The sequence below is a fragment of the Podarcis gaigeae genome (assembly GCF_964106915.1).
Source record: "Podarcis gaigeae genome assembly, chromosome: 7".
NCBI lineage: Eukaryota > Metazoa > Chordata > Lepidosauria > Squamata > Lacertidae > Podarcis > Podarcis gaigeae.
The window spans coordinates 24,498,695-24,524,331 of NC_139683.1; the positions used below are offsets into that span (position 1 = coordinate 24,498,695).

The 25,637-nt window shown below is 41.1% G+C and overlaps 1 protein-coding gene across 2 annotated transcripts in view; it reads right to left on the reverse strand.

Annotated features, from left to right (window-relative positions):
- Nucleotides 1–25,637, reverse strand: part of MATN2 (matrilin 2) — a 53,940-nt gene extending 28,303 nt beyond the window's left edge. Inside the window, exons 1-6 of one of the 2 annotated variants that reach the window (XM_083749775.1) lie at nucleotides 25,480–25,637; nucleotides 20,607–20,771; nucleotides 17,250–17,819; nucleotides 15,343–15,465; nucleotides 9,057–9,179; nucleotides 902–1,024 (exon numbers count right to left, since the gene is read on the reverse strand). In XM_083749775.1, coding sequence (XP_083605901.1) covers nucleotides 902–1,024; nucleotides 9,057–9,179; nucleotides 15,343–15,465; nucleotides 17,250–17,819; nucleotides 20,607–20,721 — 1,054 coding nt within the window. In that variant the 5' untranslated portion in view covers nucleotides 20,722–20,771; nucleotides 25,480–25,637. Of the gene's footprint in view, nucleotides 1–901; nucleotides 1,025–9,056; nucleotides 9,180–15,342; nucleotides 15,466–17,249; nucleotides 17,820–20,606; nucleotides 20,772–25,175; nucleotides 25,197–25,479 lie in introns of those variants that run through there. The other variant, XM_083749776.1, reaches the window with a different exon arrangement.

Genomic DNA, 25,637 nt, shown 5'->3' on the forward strand with positions numbered 1-25,637 from the left:
AGTCATGTACCACCTGTAAATCATTTTCATAATATTTTCTTTCAAAGCAGTACATGCTGTGAATTTCAAACCGGTGGTCCATAACTGTTCCCAGTCAGCAAACATAATGTCATGACCAACATCTTGTGCCCATTTAATCATAGCTGATTTTACCGTTTCATCCTGTACATTCCATTTCAGCAGCAGGTTATACATTCTAGATAAGTTTTTTGTATTGGGTTCTAACAGTTCCGTTTCTAGCTTTGACTTTTCACTCTGGAATCCTACTTTCCTGTCCACAGCCGCTGTCTTCTCTTCAGGCCTGACCTAGCTCACTTTCTCCTTGTTTTTATTTGCATGGCCAGCTGGATGGGTGGCTAGGGGTCTGCCAGCCTGGAGAGTCGCAACCTCCCATGGCAAGGATGGCAGTGGCCCTGTTGCCTCCTTCCCCCTTCCTCCTCTTCCTGATGCTGCTGCTACTCCACCGGCCAGCCAGCTGGTCAGCCTGGCTTCCTTCCTTGGACCCAGCACAAGACTCTTCTCCCTTCCTTTCACCCTGCTTTCTTTTGACTGCCAGGAGCGGTGGCAAAGGAGGAGGCTCAGTTGGCAACACTCTCTTTCCCCTACTTCCCCCAACATGAAGCCATGCTTTCTGCCACCTGTATCATGTAGGCACATGTACTAAAGCGTGTTGTTAATTGTAAATTACGGCAGTACTTCATCTAGGCCAGTTCACCTACTAGGAATGGCCCTTCTAGAATATCTGCAAGCTGAGATCCTTTTCATTGGAGATGCCATGGACTGTAGCCAGGACCTCCTGCATGCAAAACAGATGGTGGAACTGTGGCACTTCCCCTTACAACAGACTGTATGCACCTGTGTGCTACTATCTGAAAGAACTGAGCAGATATGGAAAACTTACGCCTGCAGGTTTTTTTATCCGGATTGAGAATGAACCCTTTGCGGCACTGACAGTAGTAGGAGTCTCCAGTATTAATGCATTCATGTTGACAGCCTTGGTTATTCAAAGCACAGTAATTTACAACTGAAAAACAAACAAGAACAACAAGCTCACTCAGGGACAGAACTTGACAAATGAATGTTTGCAATGTTGGCGGTGGGCAGGTAGTCCATCTAGGAGATGGAAAACTGTGATCCTAAACCTCCATAGCCTTGCGGGATATCTTCTGGAGAAGAAAACCCTACACAAATCTGGAGTGGAATCCCTAAGATCAGTGTTCCCCAACCTTGGGCCTCCAGCTGTTTTTGGACTACAACTCCCATCATCCTTCGCTAGCAAGACCAGTGGACAAGGATGATGGGAATTGTAGTCCAAAAACAGCTGGAGGCCCAAGGTTGGGGAACACTGCCTAAGATGACTGGATGGTGCCTTGTACACTTCCTGCCAGCAACTAAGCTAAGCTGCTAACAAAGGTATAACTCTGCTTTGTTTTGGACCACATCAGCAAGACCATCTGGGCAGCCCAGGACCTCCATACACACTGCCCAGGCTTACGCCCTGAGGAGGTCACTTTGGTGTTGCTAACGCAGCAACTTGACTTCATCCCTGGAGGCTCACTCCATTGTCTCTCAAGACAGACGGATGCCAACATTACAACAACTTATCAACTAAGGCCCTTAGTCAGGTGCTGCTGAAAGAAGTGGACAATGTGTATGTGGTTTTCCATCTAGATTCAATTTGGACTGCAGTGACACAAAGAGCATAGCACATGTTTAAACTGACCTTCCCATTGCATTGTTGCTATAATCCTGTTGGAGCAGCTGACATGAACTTCATTCTAAGGCATGATCTTCCATACCTTGTGTTCATGGGAAAGGGAAGTGAGGTGTCCTGGGGAAAGGGAAGAATTCCATCATCCCCTGAAGATGTTGGAAGCCAACTGTGTGAACTACACAGTGGACAATTTTCCTGTGCAAGTCAGCTGTGGGTTGGTAAGGGGCCAGTGATAACTTAAACCACAGGTAAGGAACATGTTGGAGGGATGCGGGTGGCGCTGTGGTCTAAACCACTGAGCCTAGGGCTTGCCGATCGGAAAGCCGGTGGTTTGAATCCCCACAACGGGGTGAGCTCCTGTTGTTCAGTCCTAGCTCCTACCAACCTATCAGTTTGAAAGCACATCAAAGTGCAAGTAGATAAATAGGTACCGCTCCAGCGGGAAGGTAAATGGTGTTTCCGTGCACTGCTCTGGTTTCGCCAGAAGCGGCTCAGTCATGTTGGCCACATGACCCGGAAAAACCGTCTACGGACAAACGTCGGCCCCCTCAGCAGTAAAGCGACATGAGTGCCGCAACCCCAGAGTTGTCTGTGACTGGATTTAACTGTCAGGGGTCCTTTACCTTTACCTTTTTAAGGAACATGTTTAGCCTGAGGGCCACATTCCAATCTGGGTAACCTTCAGGGGGGCACACGTCTGTGGAGGGCAGGGTCAGAGGTAAAGGGGGGAGGAGCAACAAATGTGAATTTCACCTTTCTGCAGTAGGCTACTTTCTACACCCACACCCACACACCCTCCCTACCACCCATCCCTTCTCATTTTTTCATTTCACTTTTAATTTGTATACTGCCTTTCTATATTACTATACACAAGGTGGTTTACAAGCTGAAGAAACAACAAAACAGACAGCAAAGATCACACACCTCATAACAATCTGATCCAATACCAGAAAAAGTCACAATAACTTTAAAATAACAACTTATATCAAATAAAGCAATATTCAACAATGCATTAGAATAGTAAACAGTAAAACTAAATAGCAAATAATTAGACAGTTCACACTTATCAATTACAATAACAATTTTTTTTACTAAGCTATAATCAGTAAAAATAACAGCAAGCCACAATGCATTAAATACCACAAAACCATGTAAAAGGATCAAATTGAGAAACAAGGACACACGACTTATAAATTGTGTTGTTGTTTTTTTAAAAAAAAATCTCAAAGCTCCTCTTCTCTCTTCCCAGCTGCTTTTGCAGTTCTCAAAGTCATGATCTGGGGAAGACTCCTAAGGTTGGGGCAAGGCAGGTGGGAAAAGCCACTGCCTGATGAACAGGAGCAGACAAGCCAGAGACATTATCAGAGTCCAAGGACACATTGCAGCCAGGCAAAGACATTCAGGTGGGATAGCAGAGCCAGTGAGGGGTATGGTTTAGGGAGAGGGTAGATGGCCTGCAGAGAGTTCTGAGGGCCAGATGGGGAGACCTGGAAGGTTGCATTTGGCCCCTGATCTGAGATTCCCTATTTGGTTTAAGCACGCCATACATCTGGACTGCAGAGTTTGGAGGAATGGAAGTAACGTTCACAATCCTTGAAATTAAAGTTGCCTTCATGGACCCTCAGGTGAGACAAAGCACGTGGGTGTAGAAATGGTGCTGTACTCAGTCTGACACATACCAAACTCTGTGCTAGCTGTTTTAATAGACATTTGAGCACCGATGCTCAACAGCAATCTGTTCTCTTTCTTGACTATCACAGTGCAGCCAAAATAAACTTGACTCTGACTGCTCAAGGTTAAACACGAAAGTTTCCTTTGTCATCGCCTAGAAAAATTTACAGTTTGGAAGAAACCGAGGGTGTTACTTAAAATGTGGTGCGTACGGAACAATATTCAGGAACTGGATCCTTTGGGAAGCAGTGATTTGGTTAGAACTAGTCTCTCTCTTCCAGTGCTATTTTTCCAGAAGAAGAAAAAGGTGCTGGAACTCACCATGAACACCTCATTCGTTCTCTTAGAATGACAATGAAGCCCACCTGAGAGGTGCTAGAACTGAGTTCCAGTGAGTTCAAGCTGAAAAAAACCCCTGCTCTCTCCATACAACACTGAAGGAAGAACTCCACATTCAGCAGGATATCAATGAAACAAACAAATTGACCCAGGGATGCCATTTTTGGTAGACGCTCCATGTTGTACCCAACACGGTGCATCTACCAACAATGGCATCCTTGGGTCAATTTGTTTGTTTCATTGATATACAGTGATAACTCAGGTTAAGAACTTAATTCGTTCTGGAGGTCCGTTCTTAACCTGAAACTGTTCTTAACCTGAAGCACGACTTTAGCTAATGGTGCCTCCCGCTGAACGATATCTGTTAACATCCTGAAGCAAAGTTCTTAACCCGAGGTACTATTTCTGGGTTAGCAGAGTCTGTAACCCGAAATAGTACCTCGGTTAATAACTTTGCTTCAGGATTAGAACAGAAATTGCGTGGCAGCAGTGGGAGGCCCCATTAGCTAAAGTGGTACCTCAGGTTAAGAACAGTTTCAGGTTAAGAACAGACCTCCGGAACGAATGAAGTTCTTAACCTGAGGTACCACTGTAGTTCTGTCCCTCTGTATTTCCAAGCTTATGATGTAAACCCTGGCCTCATAGTTCACCATGACTTGTTTACTTACATTATTATCCCATTCTTCCTCCAAGAAGCTGAAAGGTGCATGCATGCTATTCTCCATCCCCTATCCCCCCCTTACAACAACCTTATAAATTAGGCAACTTAGCCTCAGGGCCTCCCATTGAGCTTCACAGCTATTTGAACTTCAGCCTTCCAAGCCCTCTAGCCATTACACCATACTGGGATTGTATTGCTCTTTGACAGCAAGAAGCATTGTTGTAGTCATTTTGGTAATTTATATTCACTAAATATAAACAGGACGTAATATTTATCTACAAAGCACTAGGCAAGATGCCAAAACTAAACTAATTTGTGAAAGTGGTTGTGAAATGGTGTAAGCTATACCCTGAAAATATTAAACATTGTATATCTGTCATTGTGCAAACTCCCATTACCCAAAATTTCTGCTTATTAAAATATATTTGTGCCCTTATCAAATATCTTCTATTTGCCTAAATGTAAACCTGTTAATCAAACCCTCTTTCAGAACATTCTAAATTGTTTGGAATGCTCTGCAGATTTTGGATAGATGAAGCTGAACTGTATTTATCTCTGTGGAGCTTGTGTCAGTTTTTAAAGAATTATTCTAAACAAAGGATAAACATAATCAAATCACAAAGTGGTTTCTTAGATCATTCGGACTAATAAAAAGAACAAAGTTTCCATTTTTGCCCTTGAAATAATGTCATGTTTCATATAAATTTTACCAAGTACGGCATTCCTAACAGTGCCAACTAAGCCATTATGAACTAGCTGCTAGATCCTGTTATATTTCTTTTTTACGTTCCAAAATCATATTACTTTAAATTTTTTTTTTAATGTCCATTTGTTTGAATTAATGCATTCTCCCCAAATCCCACAACTATAACTCTGCCATAATTTAGGCAACTTTGGGAAAACAGAACAAAAAGCAGCTGATAATATTCTTTCACATTATGGGAGTTTCTGCTTTGCTGACTTAAAGAAATTGGGCAGAGTCCAAACAATTTAGACTTTCCGTCATGTAGGATGTGTAACCACTTTCCTGGCAAACACCTTCCTTGTTCCAGGCCGAAGACAGTCATATGGAACATTTCTTGAAAATTAAAGCAATAATCAGCTTTCCCTTAAAAATCTCAAGCGCAATTTTTCAGCAGCCTCGTGAGACAAAATTATAGTAACAGCAATCTACAATAACCACAGTACATTTCAGGATATAATTTACTTATTTATACTAATGAAGTCCCAATCAATGGGAAAACATATATTACAAAGTTATTTCGAAATTACAAAAGTAGTCAGCAACTAGCGCCTTTGGCAAATAGATGAGTAATAGGGTTGGATCCCTTACTCAGAGTAGACCCATTGAAATTCATGGATATTAGTTGTGTCCCTTAATTTCAGTGGGTCTGCTCTGAGCAGGACTAGCATTGGCTACAACCAGCATTCAGCTTCCTGAGAACAGTTTCTTTCTATCCACTTTCTCGACATCATGCATGATGTTATAAATCTCTATCATGTCCCCACTTGCTTGCCTTTTTTCTAAACTAAAAAGTCCCAATTATTACACACATCATCATCTTATTATTATTTGTACCCTGCCCATCTGAATAGGTTGCCCCAGCCACTCTGGGCAGATTCCTGCATATACAAAAACATAATAAATCTTTTACAGCTCTACAATATCCACTTTGAAATGAGGCAATATGAATTGTAAACATACTAAACTTATAGGACAGCATAAAGACCAACTATTTATAACATTTATCTGAATAGCATTTATAGGAATATCTAGCAATAAAGAGCATTTAAGATGATATTTTATTAGACCAACTTGTATCAGTGTAAAGTAAGCAAAATTTCCATTAGTCTTTTTTAAAAAAATAAAAATGGCAGTTTGGTTCTTCTTATACTTTACATGTGAATTTGCTTTATAGCTAATTCCCAGCAAGGTAGTTGACAGACGTATATCTTAAAGTCACTTCACCTAGTCTGCTGTATTGCAGGAGAGAGAACATATGCATAGATGGTTGTTGTTACTAGGGATATTGGCCATTGGCATGGAAAAAAACTGACTACAATTCTCCCATCTGTTTTTTGTTGTTGTTCCTTTCCCCTGAAAACATGTTTATCTGCTTCTGATTACTACTTTTGTTAACTATTTCACATTGTTTGAAAGCCAGAAGGGTGTGGAGGGTACTGAACATATTGCCTTCTATGGTCTGGTCCCAATCATATATACATTGCAATGGATTCCAACAAAGAGTTGCAAGAAAGAAATTATAGTATCCTGATGAGGGTCAGTCATCTCTAATATTAACAGTGAAGGGCACACAATTTTATCTGGCGAGGGATAATGTACACACACAAAACACAACATATGCAACATCTTTTGTGTGTTCTCACATACACATATGTGCTGTGTTGCAGTATTACTTCACTTCAGTCAAAACATTGGTTCTTGATGTTTAAACTGTTTAGTTTTTTTCTGTCCTACAGATTCAATTATTAAGCACCACACAGAATTCAGAATGGCTGGGCTCTGATTTGACTGTAATTTACTCTTTATTCCTGGGGTAAAGTTGAGATGTTCAGACAACATGACTATTCTAGGTTTCTGAAACTAATAGTATCTGGCACATATCATCAACTCTTGAGAAAAGTAGTAGTATTTCATTTGGCACATATAATCCACTCTTGAGAAAGAAAGCACTTTTGTCTTCTGCAAAACTTAGGGTTCCCCTGAACCTGCTGACACCTTTCCCTTGTGCTCAGGTGGTAAAGTTTTAGCTACCGTAAGCAACAACACTCATGCCTGACCACTGGAAATGTTAGGGAACAGTATTCCCGTGAGCCACTGCAAATTGTATCTTAAAAGTTCAAGGTGTAGAAAAATCTAAAATGGAGTGTACAACAGGACCACAACCTTAAGCACTGTTAGATGGATATAGGTCCACTGAAATCAATGATAATTAAATCTAAATAAATATGGCTAGGGTAAGGGCATTCATAAAAAAAAATATATTATGTTTTTTTCAGCACACAATTGGAAGTAAGTCCCACTGTGCTCATTTAGATTTACTCATTTGGAAGGTACATGGGACTTCAGCCTAAGCTGCCTATAAGCTGCATATACTGTATTATGGAGTTCCTCCAAGCTAAATGTAGAGAAGCCACACCTCTGTAGAATTAGGTCAAGAGGAAGGGAAAATACATAACATGAATATGAGAATAGACATGTTTTGAGAGTGAGAAGAGGACTCGTCATTCCATAAGCCACTAATAAGATCCTGCTAAATTATCCAATGAACCTGGAATATAATTAAGTCTGAGCAGAGAAGCTTAAACTATGGTTGAAATTGCATGGAAATGCTTTTATTAAACCCTTGTGTCCCTGAAGTGCCAGAAGCTGCCAGGGCTAGAACTGGGTTCCATTCTCTATGTAGCTGCCATTTGGAACAAGTTCCTTCTAGTGAAATGTTCTCAGGCTCTGGATTAGTCCCTCCCTTCCCCCCCAGTTGGCCATTGGGCCCTCCTGGATAGAAAAAACTGTAAAAGTCTTCCTATCAGTCTCTTTAGTCTGTTTCAGCTTCTGGCTGATCTGAGAGCTGTCTATAGCTCAGCCTTAGCTTAAAGAAAAAGAAAAGTATCATGGCACTTAAGCTAGATATTTGGGCTGTGAGAACTCTCTAGGGGAAAGGAGTTGCACAGTTACAGAAGAGCTAGTGTGTCTATGTGCCCCAGGAGAAATTAACGAATACTATACAAAAGAAGATGGCTTTGACTTTTAGGGATCTCAGTAGGGCATAGGACAGGAGGTATTCAAACAAATGAAAATACTTAAATAAACAAAAAGAGAACATAGTGCATGTAAATGGAAATGCATCCGATTTATATATAATAAGTTTAAGTATTCAGCAATCAGAAAGTAAAGTATTCATTAGAACAAAGAACAGCCCATTCCTCATGCAAAGTAGTAACATAAAACAGCTGTTATTTGAAAAGCAATAAGTTTTATGGGTTTCAGAGTGAAGTTTGCTAGAGAGAATGTACAGCTGTGGGAAGCTGTTTTGCTTACAAAGTATTGGGGTGTGACTGTGTTTATGGGCCTAAGAAAACTTGAACATATGATGGAATCAGTATGCTTTCACATATTTTTTTAGCAAGCTTTTAAAAACTGGAGCCTGAGAAAGACAGTTGTTTAGCATCAAGGAACACTCTTTAATGAAATGTGGAGGTGTTCCCTTCCAGCTCCAGAAAAGGGAAGTCCACAATGTGGGAAACAGCAGATCAATCATAACATTAGGAACAACTCACATAGCTACCACAAAGAGCTTGTGCCCTTAAACTTTTTAGTTTGTTGTTGTGTCTGATAATTTTCCTGCCATTGCTGGAGTTCTCCTGCTTAGAGTGGCAACACATGAATTCTTCCTTCCCTTCATCCTATTCCCACATTAGTTCTGCAAGATGTTATCTTACGGCTTTGCAGCCTACAGAACCTTCCATTCCCCACAAGCAATGGAACGTGTGAGCTGACAGCTTATGGGTCTCAGCCACCCGGTCATCCCTGATACTCCAAACTGAATATAGGAGACTAGAGATATCCAAGACAGTTATCGCAATAAAAGCAGCCTCTTTTTCCTTGCTTTCTTTTTTTAAGTATAAGAAAAATAGGAAGCGGATACATACTGAAGCATTTCTTTCCATCTTCCTCAAGTTCATAACCATCATAACATTGGCAAACATAGGATCCGGGTGTATTCACGCATATCTGTTCGCAATCATGCTTTTCGACTTCGCATAGGTCCTGGGCTGCAAAATATAAAAATTACACCACAATCTTAGAAAGAACTGGGATTGCAGCCTGTGCCATCTTCAGTTCTACCTTTTCTTTTTGTCTCAGGTCCTGAAATCTTTCATATCATATAGTATCTGCATGCAGAGAGGACAGTAATATTGGAGATGTTTGTGAACATATAGATTTGCTTTGTTACCTTACCCAAAATTATCTGTTGGATGCAGAACTAATCTGCAGGAACAGCAAATGTTACAATCAGATCAACTGGCTTAAAACCAAGCTCTCTGGCTAAAATTGTATCAGAACCTTCCATTACCACATGGACAGAAATGGGAGAACTTCTGGAAGATTTACTTGAAATGAGATTGAATAGCACTGAATTGCAAACCTATGCAGATTTCCTGATAATTAGTCCACAACATATGGAGGGCTCCACAATGGCTACCACCAGTTTATGCCATAATAAATGCTGTGTTGCAAGACTCTGCTGTTGCTTTTGTTGCAGAAGACTAACACAGCTACCTCTCTGAGTTTGTGCAGAATGAAACTGGGGTCAACGAAGTGTGACCTGTGGGATGGGTTTTAATAGGTAAGAGAAGATATACTAATCACAATTCATTTCTCTAGGCTCCCTCATGTGTGGGTTGAACAGAGTTTCAAAATCCCAACCTCGGCAGCAAAATCAGAAGCATAGGAATTAGGCTGCAAAGCCTCCTTTGGAGCAAATCCAGCTAACAAAGTAAGTTGGCTTTCCCCTTCTTACCCTGCTTAACAAAGAATCAGGCAACAGCTTGTAAAGTAAGTAAATATATATATAATTTACTTACTTATAATATTGCACTGGTTCACAGAAGTGGCAGCAGTAAAAACTATGCAGGCAAAACACTTATATTTACAACATAACCAGCTTCAGCCATATGCCTAAAAGCTGCAGCAAGCGGAGGCCTATCAGCATCCAACACTAGTCAAAGGAACAGGGAGAGGAACAGGAAGTCCTATATACCCCTTCCTCACTAGGAGAGGACGGAAATGACGTCACACACAGCCCTCTCTACCAATTGTATGGTCTGAGTATCTGCCTATCAGTAATACAGCTCTGTGGACTTAGCCCCGTCTCATGCTAACTAGCAAGAATATGCGTTTGTTAGGTTTGGCTGGTAATCTCCTACATGAACTATACTCTGTGAGTTGAGTGGGTGCCTTAAAACATGTCTCAGTATCTTCTGCTATGCAGAGCAGTCCCATCCCAAAGCCAATATATAGCCAACCAGCAGATTTGGTAGCAGTATAAATATGCTTTTAGTTTAAAATTCTGAAAGATCTTTTGAGCTAGAATGATCTCCCTCAAGAAATAGGATTCAAGCAATTAAAAAAGAAAATACTTTGCAGTATTTGAATCCTGACAAGACAGAAGTACTGTTTCTGGGGGACAGGAGGCGGGCAGGTGTGGAGGATTCCCTGGTCCTGAATGGGGTAACTGTGCCCCTGAAGGACCAGGTGTGCAGCCTGGGAGTCATTTTGGACTCACAGCTGTCCATGGAGGCACAGGTCAAATCTGTGTCCAGGGCAGCTGTTTACCAGCTCCATCTGGTACGTAGGCTGAGACCCTATCTGCCCACAGACTGCCTCGCCAGAGTGGTGCATGTTCTGGTTATCTCCCGCTTGGACTACTGCAATGCACTCTATGTGGGGCTACCTTTGAAGGTGACTCGGAAACTACAACTAATCCAGAATGCGGCAGCTAGACTGGTGACTGGGAGCGGCCGCCGAGACCATATAACACCGGTCTTGAAAGACCTACATTGGCTCCCAGTATGTTTCCGAGCACAATTCAAAGTGTTGGTGCTGACCTTTAAAGCCCTAAACGGCGTCGGTCCAGTATACCTGAAGGAGCGTCTCCACCCCCATCATTCTGCCCGGACGCTGAGGTCCAGCGCCGAGGGCCTTCTGGCGGTTCCCTCATTGCGAGAAGCAAAGCTACAGGGAACCAGGCAGAGGGCCTTCTCGGTAGTGGCGCCCACCCTGTGGAACGCCCTTCCAGCAGATGTCAAAGCGATAAACAACTACCTGACATTCAGAAGACATCTTAAGGCAGCCCTGTTCAGGGAAGTTTTTAACGTGTGATTTTACTGTATTTTTGGTTTTTATGGAAGCCGCCCAGAGTGGCTGGGGAGGCCCAGCCAGATGGGCAGGGTATAAATAATAAATTATTATTATTATTATTATTATTATTATTATTATTATTAACCAGTATCAGGTCACTAATTGCCCCTACAGCCTAGAAACTAAATATCCACAATCAGTACTACTTAAGTGATTGAAAGTCACGCTTGCTTATTCAGATTGTTTTTCCTACCTCAAGAATTTACGACCAGGGAGATTGGGACGTATTTAAAGATACATGTGAGAAAGAGATTAAAATAAGCAAGTCATGTTTAGCACAAGCCCATGATATATAAACAACTTCATAAAAAAATAAAACATTCTAAAACAAAGTGTCAAAACTGATATGTGATACCGGTACTTTAAAAACCTAGACATAATTCTGAAAACATAGATTAAATATTTGGTAAAAGAAGCAACTGTTTACTTATACAATCTGTGCTCGCTGTGACAAATGCATGCTTTCCCAGAGAATGGCATGCTTACTTCCCCCCAGCCAAGAATTTGATTAGGTTTGTTTTCTGCACGAACAAACTGGATACGCTTTATCTAGTCTCTTCAAAGTTCCCTCTATGCCTGACACATTTTGTTTCCTTTTGAAAAGGAAATCTTAATTGCCCAAATGTGAAAATAAACAAAACATTATTTAAAAGGTGCAGCTATTTAGAAACCAACAACACAAACAAAATAACAGTAGTAAAACTAAGGATAGCCATGTTAGTCTGTTGCAGAAAAAAACCCCAATGGGGCTGGTGGGGCTGCATCACTGCTGCTTACCAGGACACAAACACACCAGCAGAGCCAATCTGATGCCTTCCCTGGTGTGCCTGAGCCAGTCCAACCTCATTGCCATCCTCTTTCAGCCACTGTCCTAGTAAGCAGCAAAAAATCCCAATGCCAAGAGGCTGGTTTCCATGGCAGTGACCCCACTGACTGCTCCTGATCTTGACACTAAAAATAAAATGAACTCTCATCTGCTTGATGAACCAATTCTGTTTAGCAAGCAGAATGGTTTTAATCGATTTTAAGAAGCCTTCCAAAATCCTCCTTTCTTCTCCCTTTCAAATTCTCTTTAAAAATAGGAAGGGATAAGCTGTTGCAGGCTGCTCTGTGCGGGGAATTCCAGACTTGTGATATCAATACTTTAAAGTACCCTTCTTCAGTCTCTAATACATGTCAACTTTGGGCTTTTCTTGTTACAGTGGTACCTCGGGTTACAGACGCTTCAGGTTACAGACTCCGCTAACCCAGAAATATTACCTTGGGTTAAGAACTTTGGTTCAGGATGAGAACAGAAATCATGCTCTGGCAGCGGGAGGCCCCATTAGCTAAAGTGGTGCTTCAGGTTAAGAACAGTTTCAGGTTAAGAATGGACCTCTGGAACAAATTAAGTACTTAACCCGAGGTACCACTGTACAGGCATCCACACTCAACATCTGGATATTGGGTGTAGGGAAGCCAACTAACACAGGGGCACATTTCCTGTACGTCTAAGTCAATGCTGATTAAATTAATGGGTCACATATATGTATAAACTGGTTGTGGAACTGCAACCAGTGAGTGAAATTCACGAACCTGAACTACTGGTGAGAGCCTTGCCATTTACTTTAATGAGATGTGAATTATAGCCCTTGATTTTGAGAGAATAGAAAGGGTAAGTGATTTTGAGGATGTTAAATTTAGAGTGGGAGTTAACTGAAAGCCGATGCTAGCGTTTAGTGAAATACATCTTTCAGACCATGTATTGTCTGAAAATGTAAACAAGGCTTATTTATATCTGCAGAGATTAGAGACCATGTGAGGAATGTGCTTTTGGCCTTATATGCTTCTGGACATTCGACAACACATGCAAATAAAAAAATAAAAAAATACAATGAGTGGAAATCACCATCACACTCTTCCCAACATTCAATCTACGTAATCATTCCAGCTTGCCAAACAGAATGATACTGCTTTCTTCCTCCTGCACACTGTTTTGGGGTGGTTCTCCTGATCCCATCAGAGCCAATGTTATGTGGTGCAGCGGGGGAAAGAGGAGGAAAACCCTGGCCAGAAAGCTTCGGCTGATGGGGCTGGTTAGATGAATCCACTCAATATTTTTGGATCACACTGTAGTAGTGGGCTTTTTAAAATTGCTTTTATTTGATGCAAACTGTCATTCTGAAAGGTGGCATATTAATATGTAAAACAAATAATTAAAATAAGGCAATAAATAAACCACACTAGAGCTGCATCAGCTTGAATCTAACCCTTGCCAACAAAACTGTTCTAGCATCTACCTTTCTTAATATTCTACAAGAGGTGTGACAGGGCCATCATCAGCGCATACATCCACAGCTGTCACACATGCTTCCTTGGCCATAGTTACCAGGGAAAAAATATCTTCGGGAATCTATACTTAGCTTAGGCCACAATATAACTATGCCATTTTTTAAAAAGCGAGAAAAATCTTTAGAAAGGTATATAAATGGACCGTCATCACTCTTGCTCCCTCCATGACTCTCTTTCCCTCTGCACTTGATTGCAGTGAAGACACTTATGTGCTGTGTCAGGAAAGGCGATTCTACTGGTGAATTAATGCGTATTCCTACTGCACCAATTTCTGGCAATTTTCATGGTCACCCATTAGGCACCACTCATCATAATGTTCCTTGCAGCCAATTTTCTGCACTACTGTCCTAAATCAGTTACAAGTAGGTAGCTGTGTTGGTCTTCCGTAGTCGAAACAAAATAAAATAATTCCTTCCAGTAGCACCTTAGAGACCAACTAAGTTTGTTATTGGCATGAGCTTTTGTGTGCATGCACACTTCTTCAGATACACCTGAAGAAGATATATGAAGAAGTGTGGAGCTATTTGAAGAAGCGTGCATGCACATGAAAGCTCATACCAATAACAAACTTAATTGGTCTCTAAGGTGCTACTGGAAGGAATTATTTTATTTTGTTTGTCCTAAATCAGTACTTTATAAGAGAAGGCAATAAGGTGTATGTCATAAAGTTGTGGTGTAGGGGCACCTTCTATTTAATTATGCCCTTGCTATTTGTAATTTTTATCACTTTGCTGTACATAACTTGAACTAAGTTATCATAGGAAGGAAGGCTACTTAGAATCCAAAAAAAGCCATGTGCTACTATATAATGTTTATTTTGAGACACAAGTGGAGGAAAAACATAATGATTTGCCTCTGAGGGAAATCTTCACTATAAACACTGTGGAGAAGTGTATAAAGCATTTGGTGCCACAATGCCATGCTGATCTTCTGGACATGACTATTGCAGCTAATTATTTTTTCAACATGTTACAGGGTGACATAAACAGGAGACAAGTCCTAGTCTAAGACTCCAGATATTAGATAAAACATTTTGTATTTTAAATGTATTCTACACTATAGCAAGCAATAACCATGACAAGATCTGAGACTAGATATCACGCACTGTTTTGGCAAGGAAAGTGAAGAAATCTTTGGCACAGAGGAAAAAGAAAATGCGAGACAAAATGAAAATACAAAGTGTTTTTAAAAAGTTTTCCTACTATTAAAATGATGGGAGAATTGAAAGGGGAAAGACGTAGGCAAGAGGTACAGGTACTACCAACTATATAGCAATGTTGGTGTTCCTGTGGGCAGAACCACAAAAAATGGATCTGTTGCTGAAAATGTTAGCAATTCCCCCCTCAAAGATGTTTCCCCAATTGTCCAGTTCCCACCAGAAGCAGCCAATGATATGCAGCAAAGGAAAATACAGCTTTACATTTACATCAGAAACTGCACTATGTTGTACTAGAAAAACTTAACATGTAGCTTTCTTAGAATATGTTTATATACACACACCAAAAAACCATCCCACCATTTTACCTTATAAACCAAAGTTATCAGGAGTGGATATATTGATTTTCCAAGGAAGTAGTGTCAAATGTTTTCAGGCCGTTGAGACCACAACAGCTTTGCAATTTTACACCAAAGACTGTATCTATGAGTTGATAAGATGTAAGAGAGATACAATAGAAAACTCACTATTGCAAGTCCTCTGGTCTGAGTTCAGAATATACCCTTGTTTGCATTTACATACGTAAGATCCAGGAGTGTTGATGCAGAAATGATCACAGCCATGTTCAGTCACACTGCACATGTGCTGGACTGAAAAACAGAAAAGTAATTAAACAAAACTACTTCTGCTAAAGACTTAATATACAAAAAGACTAGGTAAGAGGTATAAAAACCTAGATAAGAGGTTTTTCTTTCAACGGACAAAGAGAACATGCATATTAAAGGAATGAAACGAGAACCAAAATAGTCTTTCCTGCTCAAAAATCTTTTTTATATGGACATCTTTGTATTAAAATCCCACACTAAAGCAATCCCTTCACAAACCCAGCCATGTGTGCATCAGTACTCCTATCCTTTCCTTCCTGTTACTTCCAGCCACAGCATCATATTTCATTATGACTGAGCAGAGTGGTACCCAGGTCTTCTGGTTCAAGTTCACCATTCTATCCAACACACCACACTGCCCCTTTTGTTATCCAAAGTGATCAGATGGGCTTGCTAGATGAATTAAGTGAACGTATCTAATACCCACAGTCCCCATACCCACTGGTGTTTAGCAAATCTGTATTGCAGATGAGGATAAAAAGAGGGTTCGGAGGAATGTGCTGTCCACACAATTTAAGATTTGATGTCAGCGTGGTGGTTTCTTTGTGCAGATGGTATCTTGATTTTCAGGATTTTTGGGGGCAGTTTCAAGCTCCAGGCAAGCATGCCCTACAGGTCAATTCACAAATTTATGTTCAAAGCTCAGTAACTAAACACAGAGAGAGCTTTCATGTGAGTCAGAATGTGATAAGATTATGGAGAGATGTATATGCAAATGAGAGTAAATCCTGAATGATTTCTGTGGACCGTCTATGTTCTTCTAATATTTACCACAGTGAGAACTATGACATGCTAGGTGTTTATAACCCCCCCTTAAAAAAATAAAATTTATTTGGACGAAATGCATTTCTTAAATTTAGATTCTAGATTTTGCAGTCCATGTTCAAACTATCACAATTTCTGATTTTCCTGTTACCGTGTGGATGTCATTTCTATCTTCAGGAACATACCACAGATTTCTAAAGACACAAATCCTATGCCAACTGTACCCTGAGAATAAGGGAAAGTAAGAATGTACACACATGTGCAGAAATTGCACATGGTTAGCCAGGCTGAAGATCTGCACAGCTGATTGGTACTCAATGTAAAATAGAAATAAATCTATCATGTCATAGAGAAGGCTTTAATCCTAGTATGACTGTGAATTTCATACAGGATATTAAATTTATATTAAAATTTAGACATAATGATAAATCATCTTTTGTTGCCACATGTATGAGCCACAATGAGTTTTGTGAATGAAGGGACATTGACAGCTTTCAAACAAGGTTTGTAACCATCCACAGTTTCCCATTCTGTCTGAACATGTGAAACTTTTTGTACAAATCATAATCAATTAACAAACCAGGATATTAAACTATTGTTTAATTCTGGCATGTACAGGTGAACGACCTATGGCAGCTTACCATATTTAGAGAAAACAGGAAGATGCAGTTCATTACTGACTGCAATCAGAAGTTTTACATTTCCTCCCTTCGCATGCGAAGAAAGGGAAAGGGAAAGTGTGTGTGTCCAAGGTTCACTGTGGCTCATGTACATAATGGAAAACTGTTTTTTGTTGTTGCATCTGAACGCAGTCTTAAATAATTATTTGTGGTGCTTCTCAAAAAACCTGTCTATTCATCAAACACACTGCAATTTGTCTTTCATGATAAGGAGTCCGTGGTTCTGGCATACATCTGTTTCTTTTAAAAACAAGAGGGAGGTAGGGAGGCACCTTTAAAAAACTTTTCAACAAAACTTTCAAAATCTGCGTTTAAGAGCCTTACCACAAAGTTTAGTCTGGAACACAGAAGTCAGCGTTTCAATCTGGCTAAAATTTGCAACCAAAAACACATGGTCTTCATAAGGTTCACTCCCAATGGACTTGAGGGTATTCATATCTACTTTTCCCACGCCAATAGCAAAAATCAGGATTCCCGAATTCCTGGCTTTTGCGGCAACATCTGCGACAGGATCCTGAGGCCTCCCATCTGTCACTATCATGATCACTCTAGGCACATTCTGTCGGAGTGGCCGAGCCCCTTCGGATTCTGAAAATGCGATGTTCACTGCATACTGAATGGCTAATCCCGTCATGGTACCTGTGGCCAGGTACAACATTCTTTTCACTGCTCTCTCCACATCCTGTTTCCTCCTAAAGGTCTTCAGGGAAAATTCCTGTTTGACTGTGCTGGCATATTGAATGAGTCCCACTCTAGTGGCATCCGGGCCAATGTCCAAAAACTGCAAGATGGTTAAGATGAATTCTTTCACTTTCTCAAAGTCATAAGGGCGAACACTGCGAGAACTGTCGATGATGAACACAAGGTCCAGCCGCTTGTTATTGCAAAAGTTTTCTGAAAAAGGAGGGGGGAAAGCAGATATATAAAACAAACAATTCCCCAAAGTGAGTATGATGGGTCAGGTAGAGTGCTTCTATTTTGAATTGAGAACTAGGAAGCAAATGAAATTTAACTTACAACCCAGAGACACTCAATCCACCAATATTTTTAGTGTTCTGGTTAGAGTGCTGGACTAGGACCTGGGAGACCGAGGTGCAAATCCCCACTTGGCCATGAAGCTCAGTGGATGACCTTGCTACAGTCACCATCTTTCAGCCTTGCCTATCTCACAGGGTTGTTGTAAGGCTGAAATGGGAGGGGCGAGTAACATATATACCAGTCTCACCTCTTTGGAAGAAAAGTGGAGTATAAACATGCTACAATCAAACCTCGGTAGACGAATGTAATCCATTCCGGAAGCCCAATCGGCTTCCGAAATGTTCAACAACCAAGGCGCGGCTTCTGATTGGTTGCAGGAGCTTTCTGCACCCAAGCGGAAGCTGCGTAGGACATTCGGCTTCCGAAAAACATTCGAAAACCGGAACATTTACTTCAGTGTTTTCGGCGTTCGGGAGCCCGAAACATTCCAAAACAGAGGCGTTCGTGATCCAAGGTTTGACTGTACTAATAATACTAAAAGAAGAATTGTGAATTAGCATAAAAGATGTAGGCAACAACCAAATTTTAGCTAGTGGTAAGCACCTAACATTATGGGCTCCTATCCTAAGTCTGCATATTCTATAGGCACTGAAGCAACATTCCATCTTGGGGAGATACAAAGTCAAAATAAGTTTTTTAGGGTTTTTTTGTACTGTTGTCTATTGTTGTGTACTTAAGCAAATGGTTCAAGGATAAATACTGAAAACATGTTTCTGCAATTTATTAAGAGAAATGGCCTTATTTCCCTCTGGTTCATTTGGTCTTTTGTCAGCAACCAGGAACATTTGTGGGCACAGAACAACAATGTTATTTGTGGTCTATGAAGTAACTATGTTTTATTCATTTGGGGGCTCCAGTCAAGGTTTCTTCAGAGAGTCATAGAAAGGTTGCTAACGTTTTCAGAACCAGCTCATCCTCCAAAATGAGCAAAAATGGCATTCCAGTTCTAATGAGATGCAGAAATGCTGGCGTATTTATTAGTTTTCCATATTATTACCTCACTCCTGTATGCAGTTATTTCTCTTTTTTCTAGCGTAGAATAAAACACTAATAATTATGGTATAAGAATTGTACATGGATAACACGCGAGGGATATTTGCAGGAATGAAGTCAGAAAGAAAGAAATTAAAATAGAGTTGGAAGGGCTGAACTTAAGTTTGGTCACCACTGGAGACCAAACTAGGAAGTCTGGACCTCAATCTGAGGAGTTGGATCCAGTTCATTGTTTCTCGTCCAATTATGCCGTAAGCTGGAATTATCTGTTGTTGATTCAAATGCAGTTGAAAAAAGTCAGGGGGAATTAACCCTCAAAAGATGCTTATCATTTCAAGTAAAAAAATTAAGTGAGCTATTTTCAGTGTAACTTTTCAGACTCAAGTACATGAAGGAATGGAGCCAAAAAGCAAACACAGTCTTCTCCATGGGCCCTGTCAGTTGTCACAGGGCTCTTACTTGAATGCCAGGTGCAGGTTCATCCTTCCCAGGACATTGTTTTGGCATCAGTTTTAGAAGTAGTGTTGAAGCTTTGGAATACTAATATTCAGGGCAAGTGTTAGTAACTAAAGCTGTGGATTTTGTATATGTTCCATAATTAACATTTGTATATGTTCCATAATTAACTAATCAGAAATAAGAAGAAATTGGGTCAAATGCAGTACTCTAGCCAAGGCAAATTTTGGAATCTTTGCAAACATCACATGGAAATGAAAAGTTCTGGCTTTGTTTAACCATGCCCACAATTCTGGCTCTGATTTACAATTAATGTAGACCAAAAAGGAAAGGAAAGGACAGGATAGGGTATACCCCCCTCATGGAACTTTCTGATGCAATTCTAACAATAGATAACAATACTAAGCAGTAAGGTTTAAAACAACAACTGTGAACATAGAACTTAATTTTTTGTGATTTTGATCCCTAACCTCTTATTTGGAACCCAGTGTTTATGACACATTCATAAGCAATGGAAATATAAAATGTGCATTAGGTCATCTAGTTGAGCTTCTAGCAAAATAGATTTACTGTACTAATTTATTCCAGGCACTTCAAGCAATAGGGTATAATTCATATAATTGATGCTATTAATACCAACAATTTCCCCAACATGTACGTGCCATTTTAAGTGTCGAACTAGACATTTATGAATGTAATCATCAACCCACCATGCCTTTTTACGCAGTAAAAGCTACTTCCAGAAAGGAACAGGCACTAGGGAGGCAATGAAGAGAAGGGAGTGCTTGACTATTTTCTTGTTCACTGTTTCTTGCTCCAAATCACTCCAAAGCAACTATCTCTCTGTCCTCCCCCCTCCCCATAAAATCATGGCTGTTTTGTAACCTTATAAAGAAAACAGCAGGCAAGGAAAAGGTTATGCAAGCCTCTCTCTGCCACTTCACCAGGTTCTTTGGTCCATCCAGAAGTAGAGTTGCTTGTTTAAAAAGACCACTCATCATAATGGTATATGTATCTTCCCAAACTGTTCTACTTCTCCACTTCCCTATCCTATTTCTGGTGTTGTGGCTTCCACAATAATCATCCCCTCCGAAAGAGCAGAGCAGCGCAGTCCCCATTGCTTACAATCGACAAGCGTTAGGAAGTCCTAAACTGTATGCAGGTATTGTTTGATATTGCCAACTTGCTACTCACCAAGTAAAGAAACATCATTTCTTTGACTTAAAAGTGTCCCTGGAAAGTGTCTCTCTCTGGCCAAGGCAGGGAAAAGTCCAACCAACAAAAGGAAGCATGAGATCATTTTCTTCATTTTTCAGAAAGAACAAAGAATGGAGCAAGATGGATAATCAGGGCACGTCACTGTGACAAGAGGAAATGAGATTAAGTTTTATCGTCAGGCAATCACTGCCAGAAAAATGTCATGCACCTTTCTTTTAATGCTGCTTCTTTCTGAATGTACACGCAGCAATATTGTTATTGTTATTGTTATTATATTTACTTATATCCCACCTTTTCCCCAATCCAAGACTCAAGGCAGCTTATACAGATAAAATAAAAAGGTAAAGGTAAAGGTAAAGGACCATTAGGTCCAGTCGTGGACGACTCTGGAGTTGCATGCTCATCTCGCTCTATAGGCCGAGGGAGACGGTGTTTGTCCACAGACAGCTTCCGGGTCATGTGGCCAGCATGACTAAGCCGCTTCTGGCAAACCAGAGCAGTGCACGGAAACGCCGTTTACCTTCCCGCTAGAGCAGTACCTATTTATCTACTTGCACTTGATGTGCTTTCAAACTGCTAGGTTTTCCAGTTTTCCAGTGATTTGATTCATTTGTATTCTGCCCTTCTTCCAAGGATGTTCACTCCTCAAAACAATCATGTGTGGAGCAGGTTACACAGAAGAGGTTGATTCGCATATTGCAACAGGAAGCATACATAGAGCAAAGATTTTGCACCTGGATCTCCTATGGTGAAGCCTAACACGTCACACCACAACAGGCGTTTCTGTGCCACACTAACTTACTTACTTGCTGTGATCTGAGATTATGAATTTCGTGCATATATTTTCACTTCTTTTTGTACTGTGGTGTGGGCAGTTTAAGGCTGCAATTCTGCGCAACACTTACCTGCGGTGGGGATAAAATGGGAAAAGGGGGGGGGACTGAGTCTGCAATCTTGAGCTCGTAGAGGAAAGGTGGGTTAACAATTTAATAATAAATAAATAAGTAATACATCGAATTCAATGGGATTTAGTTCTGAGGAAACATTCCTAGGGCTTTAGCATTGGAGAAAGGCAAGATGTTAAGTTTTTCAACACATAAATGGAAATGTAAAACAAAGTAAAGGTCACATATTTACAAACACTCACAATATTATGCAGCATGGGTTAGAATACAGTATGGGTTAGCATACAGTAAAGGTAAAGGGACCCCTGACCATTAGGTCCAGTCATGACCGACTCTGGGGTTGCGGCGCTCATCTCGCTTTATTGGCCAAGGGTCATGTGGCCAGCTTCCGGGTCATGTGGCCAGCATGACTAAGCCGCTTCTGGCGAACCAGAGCAGCACACGGAAACGCCGTTTACCTTCCTACCGGAGCGGTACCTATTTATCTACTTGCACTTTGACGTGCTTTCGAACTTCTAGGTTGGCAGGAGCAGGGACCGAGCAACGGGAGCTCACCCCGACGCGGGGATTTGAACCGCCGACCTTATGATCAGCAAGTCCTAGGCTCTGTGGTTTAACCCACAGCACCACCCGTAGAGCTTATTTATTTACTCAGATTTAGTTTGGGTTAAGCACTCCCTTCCCCTCTGTTCCTTCCCTCCTTCAAAGCACCCCTTTCTTTTTCAAACAAGGTGCCATCTGGGCTCTCTTACACGTGGACGCAGTATCACTTGCTCCACAGAGGGTACAATCCAAATGGATGACACCCAATTAAACCAGGCAACACCCATTTAAAAATACACATAAAGTATCCAAATTAAAATAGCATTAAATCAGCTAAAGCTCAACAGTACTTAAAAACCTTGGGCACATTCTACTGGGGGGGGGGAATTATGTGCAAGCCTTCATTACTGTGTTCCATTAAAAGACAAATGGATGCAATAAAACTCTTTCTTTGTCATTGTTGGCATCCGTCTGATTTAACAATGGAAGCGTCCACCAATGGAAGAGTGCGCTATCAGGGCTAAAGTCAAACCACTGGAGAATTTCAGCGCCAGCTGTGGCTGAAGAGATCAAACAGGAGAGACATCTTCTATTGCAGTTGAGCCAGACGAATGCATCCATTTCGCTGTTACAGATGCACCGTGGCATTTCTTCTATCAGCACTTGTTTCTCCTCTGATCACTGCTGTGGATTTAAAGCATACTCAACTCCTCCCAAAGAATCCTGGGAACTGTAGTTTGTTGGGAGATGTAGGGGTAAACTGCAGTTCCCAATACCCTTTGACGGAAGTAACATGCTTCAAATGTGCTTCAGTTGTATGGTGTGTACACAGTGTCAGTCTCTAAGGACATAGAACAATCCTAATTCCAGCTTGGGTGCAAGATGAAGGGGCAGGCAAAGACCTGTTCTCTGATACAGCAGCCTGGAGCTGGCAGTGAATCGGGTCCAAAGCCATCAAGTGATGGCAGTGGGCCAGCTCTGGAGCCAGTGGATCCCAGACTGGCTCACCCCTCCCTGTTACTGTTTTGAGTCTTTCTGTGGGCTGCTGCCAGTGGGAATCCCACTGGCTGTGTTTCCGACCACCTGCACTTTTGCCAGGCGGAATGGAGATCTTCATGCGTGAGGGAGGCCAATGAAGCTGTTTTGGACTGGGCCAAGGAAGATCTCCAACCCATCCAAGACCCACCCACCTTCAGTGCAACAGTTGGGGGTTTGGATCTCTGCCTTATTTGCTTATTATATTTATATCCTAGCTTTATTTATTATGGAACTCAAGATGGCATACCTAGGGTTTCTGAGAAGACTCCAGTCTAGGCAATAACTAGGCCCAGACCTGCTTGGCTGCAGTAATTTTGCTGCATCACATGTCTTCATACTATGCTCCAGTGTCAAGGAACAAAATAAGAAAAAAGGGAGTTGTGTTACTGTTTACTCGGGATCTTTTGGATACTGTCCAATAGGTGCTCATGAGAACACATGCAGATGTAGTCCACAAAGCACTTACAGTTATGCTACTGTAACGGGAATTTCAGTTCCTTAGAGAAACATTTGGGATATTGGTACAAAAAGGGTTGGGATACAATTGTGATTGAAACATTGACAAATAACATAAAATTGGCTCAGTCATCAAAAAAAGAGGAATGGTTTTGGATCACAGTGGTTTGATATTTGTAATGTATGTAAATAAGCAAGCAGTAATGTAATGCCGCCGTCTTAGGATGATACTTTGTGGAACTTATTTATTTATTTTTACTGTAGTAACATTAAGAATAATAGCAACATTTATTTGAAGAAAGATGTTTGGCTCCCCTACGGCAATCAAGTGATGGGATCTCTTTTTCTTCCTTAAAATACCTGGAAAAGTTCTCATTCACTGCCGTAACATTTCTTGTCAGTAGTCAATCCATACCGAGAAAGCTAAAAGTTATGCTCTATTATCTTAAATTGCATATGGAGCCACTGGGATCTCTGCAGCTAACATTTTCTAGTTTAATAAAGGCAACTATGAAGAAGCATATAGTGATATTTGAAACAGTAATCCCATGGTTTGGTCAGCTTTGCATAATTTCCACTGGATGTGGGGAAGCAAGATTTACTGAGGAAGATTTTTGTAATGACGTTGGTCTCCTAGTTGGCAAGTTTTGTTCAACTGCTCTACACACAAAGTATCTTTTCATCAAATTGATTCTTTGGGGACAGCTCATTTGATCTCTTTGAATTGAATCTGTCATATTTTCCACAAAATACTTAAGATTAATAGTACCATGGAGTTGGCAGTTAGGTTATGTGTTTTATGTGGTGGAACAGATTTGATTTCTTAAGATTCAGAACTTATGGGACTGAGATTCCAGTGTTGTATTGACCACAAGTTATCAGCACTGAAACTCATATAGATAATTTTTTCAAAGTGCTTCCATGTGAAAATTTACACAGAGCATGTATTCTACCAGAAGACATATGTATGCACATCTTCTTTGATTTTTGTTTTGTACTGCTCGTGTTTAAAGATTTGAAATAGCTGCATGGATACCTAGTTCCCAATGCAACATATCCACATTAAGAGGTCCAGCAGTGACTTTGGAAATGGCAAATCATATACAGTACATACAAGAAATTTAGCTTTCTTTGCTCTGGGTCACTTTCATTTGTCCTTCCTCCATTCATGCCAATGGAGCCCTTGCACTAATTAAGCCATTATTTAGCCACTAGATATTGTGGGAAAAGGTTGACTGCCTGTTGTTGAGAAAAAGGGGGGGGGGAGATGTATATAATTGCATTTAAAAGAGAGCAGGTGGGGTGGGGGGTTAGAAACGGGAAAATGCAATTTGCTGAAATAATAATAATAATAATAATAATAATAATAATAATAATAATAATAATTTATTTATACCCCACCCATAATTTATTATTTATACCCCACCCATTCCTTCCCCAGCCACTCTGGGCAGCTCCCAATCAAGTGTTTAAAACAATACAGCATTAAATATTAAAAACTTCCCTCAAAGGTCTACCATGTGGTTAGAGTGTTGGACAAGGACCTGGGAGAAGAGGGTTCGAATCCCCACTCTGCCCTTACCATCTCTTAAGCCCAACCTACCTCACAAGGTTGTTGTGAGGATGAAAAGGGCAGGAAGAGAACCATGCGCACCACCTTGAGAGAAAAGCGATATACAAATCAAACAAATACATAAATAAGTGGGCGCTCCCTTAAAATACTTCCCGCTCCCCTCCCCATGGTCCCTTTGCTTTCAGACACAGATAAGTATTAGGAATCTGTGAAAGCCTTGCTCCCCTACTCATGCTTATTCTATTGCATTCTCCTAAAGCAGTTCCACACCGCATTGACGCCTGAGGTCCGGCGCCAAAAGTAAAGGCAGCCCTCCTCAGGCGACGCCTCTTACCTGACTCCCTTCCCAGGCGCGGCGGCGGCGGCGGCGGCTCTAGCCCCGAAAGCCCGGAGAGCAGCAGACAGGCGGGCAAGGAGGCAGCAGGCGGCGCGCGTCCTGAGGAGGAGGAGAAGGGGGCCTCCTGGCAGCGCGGCTCCGGCTCGGCAGCCAAG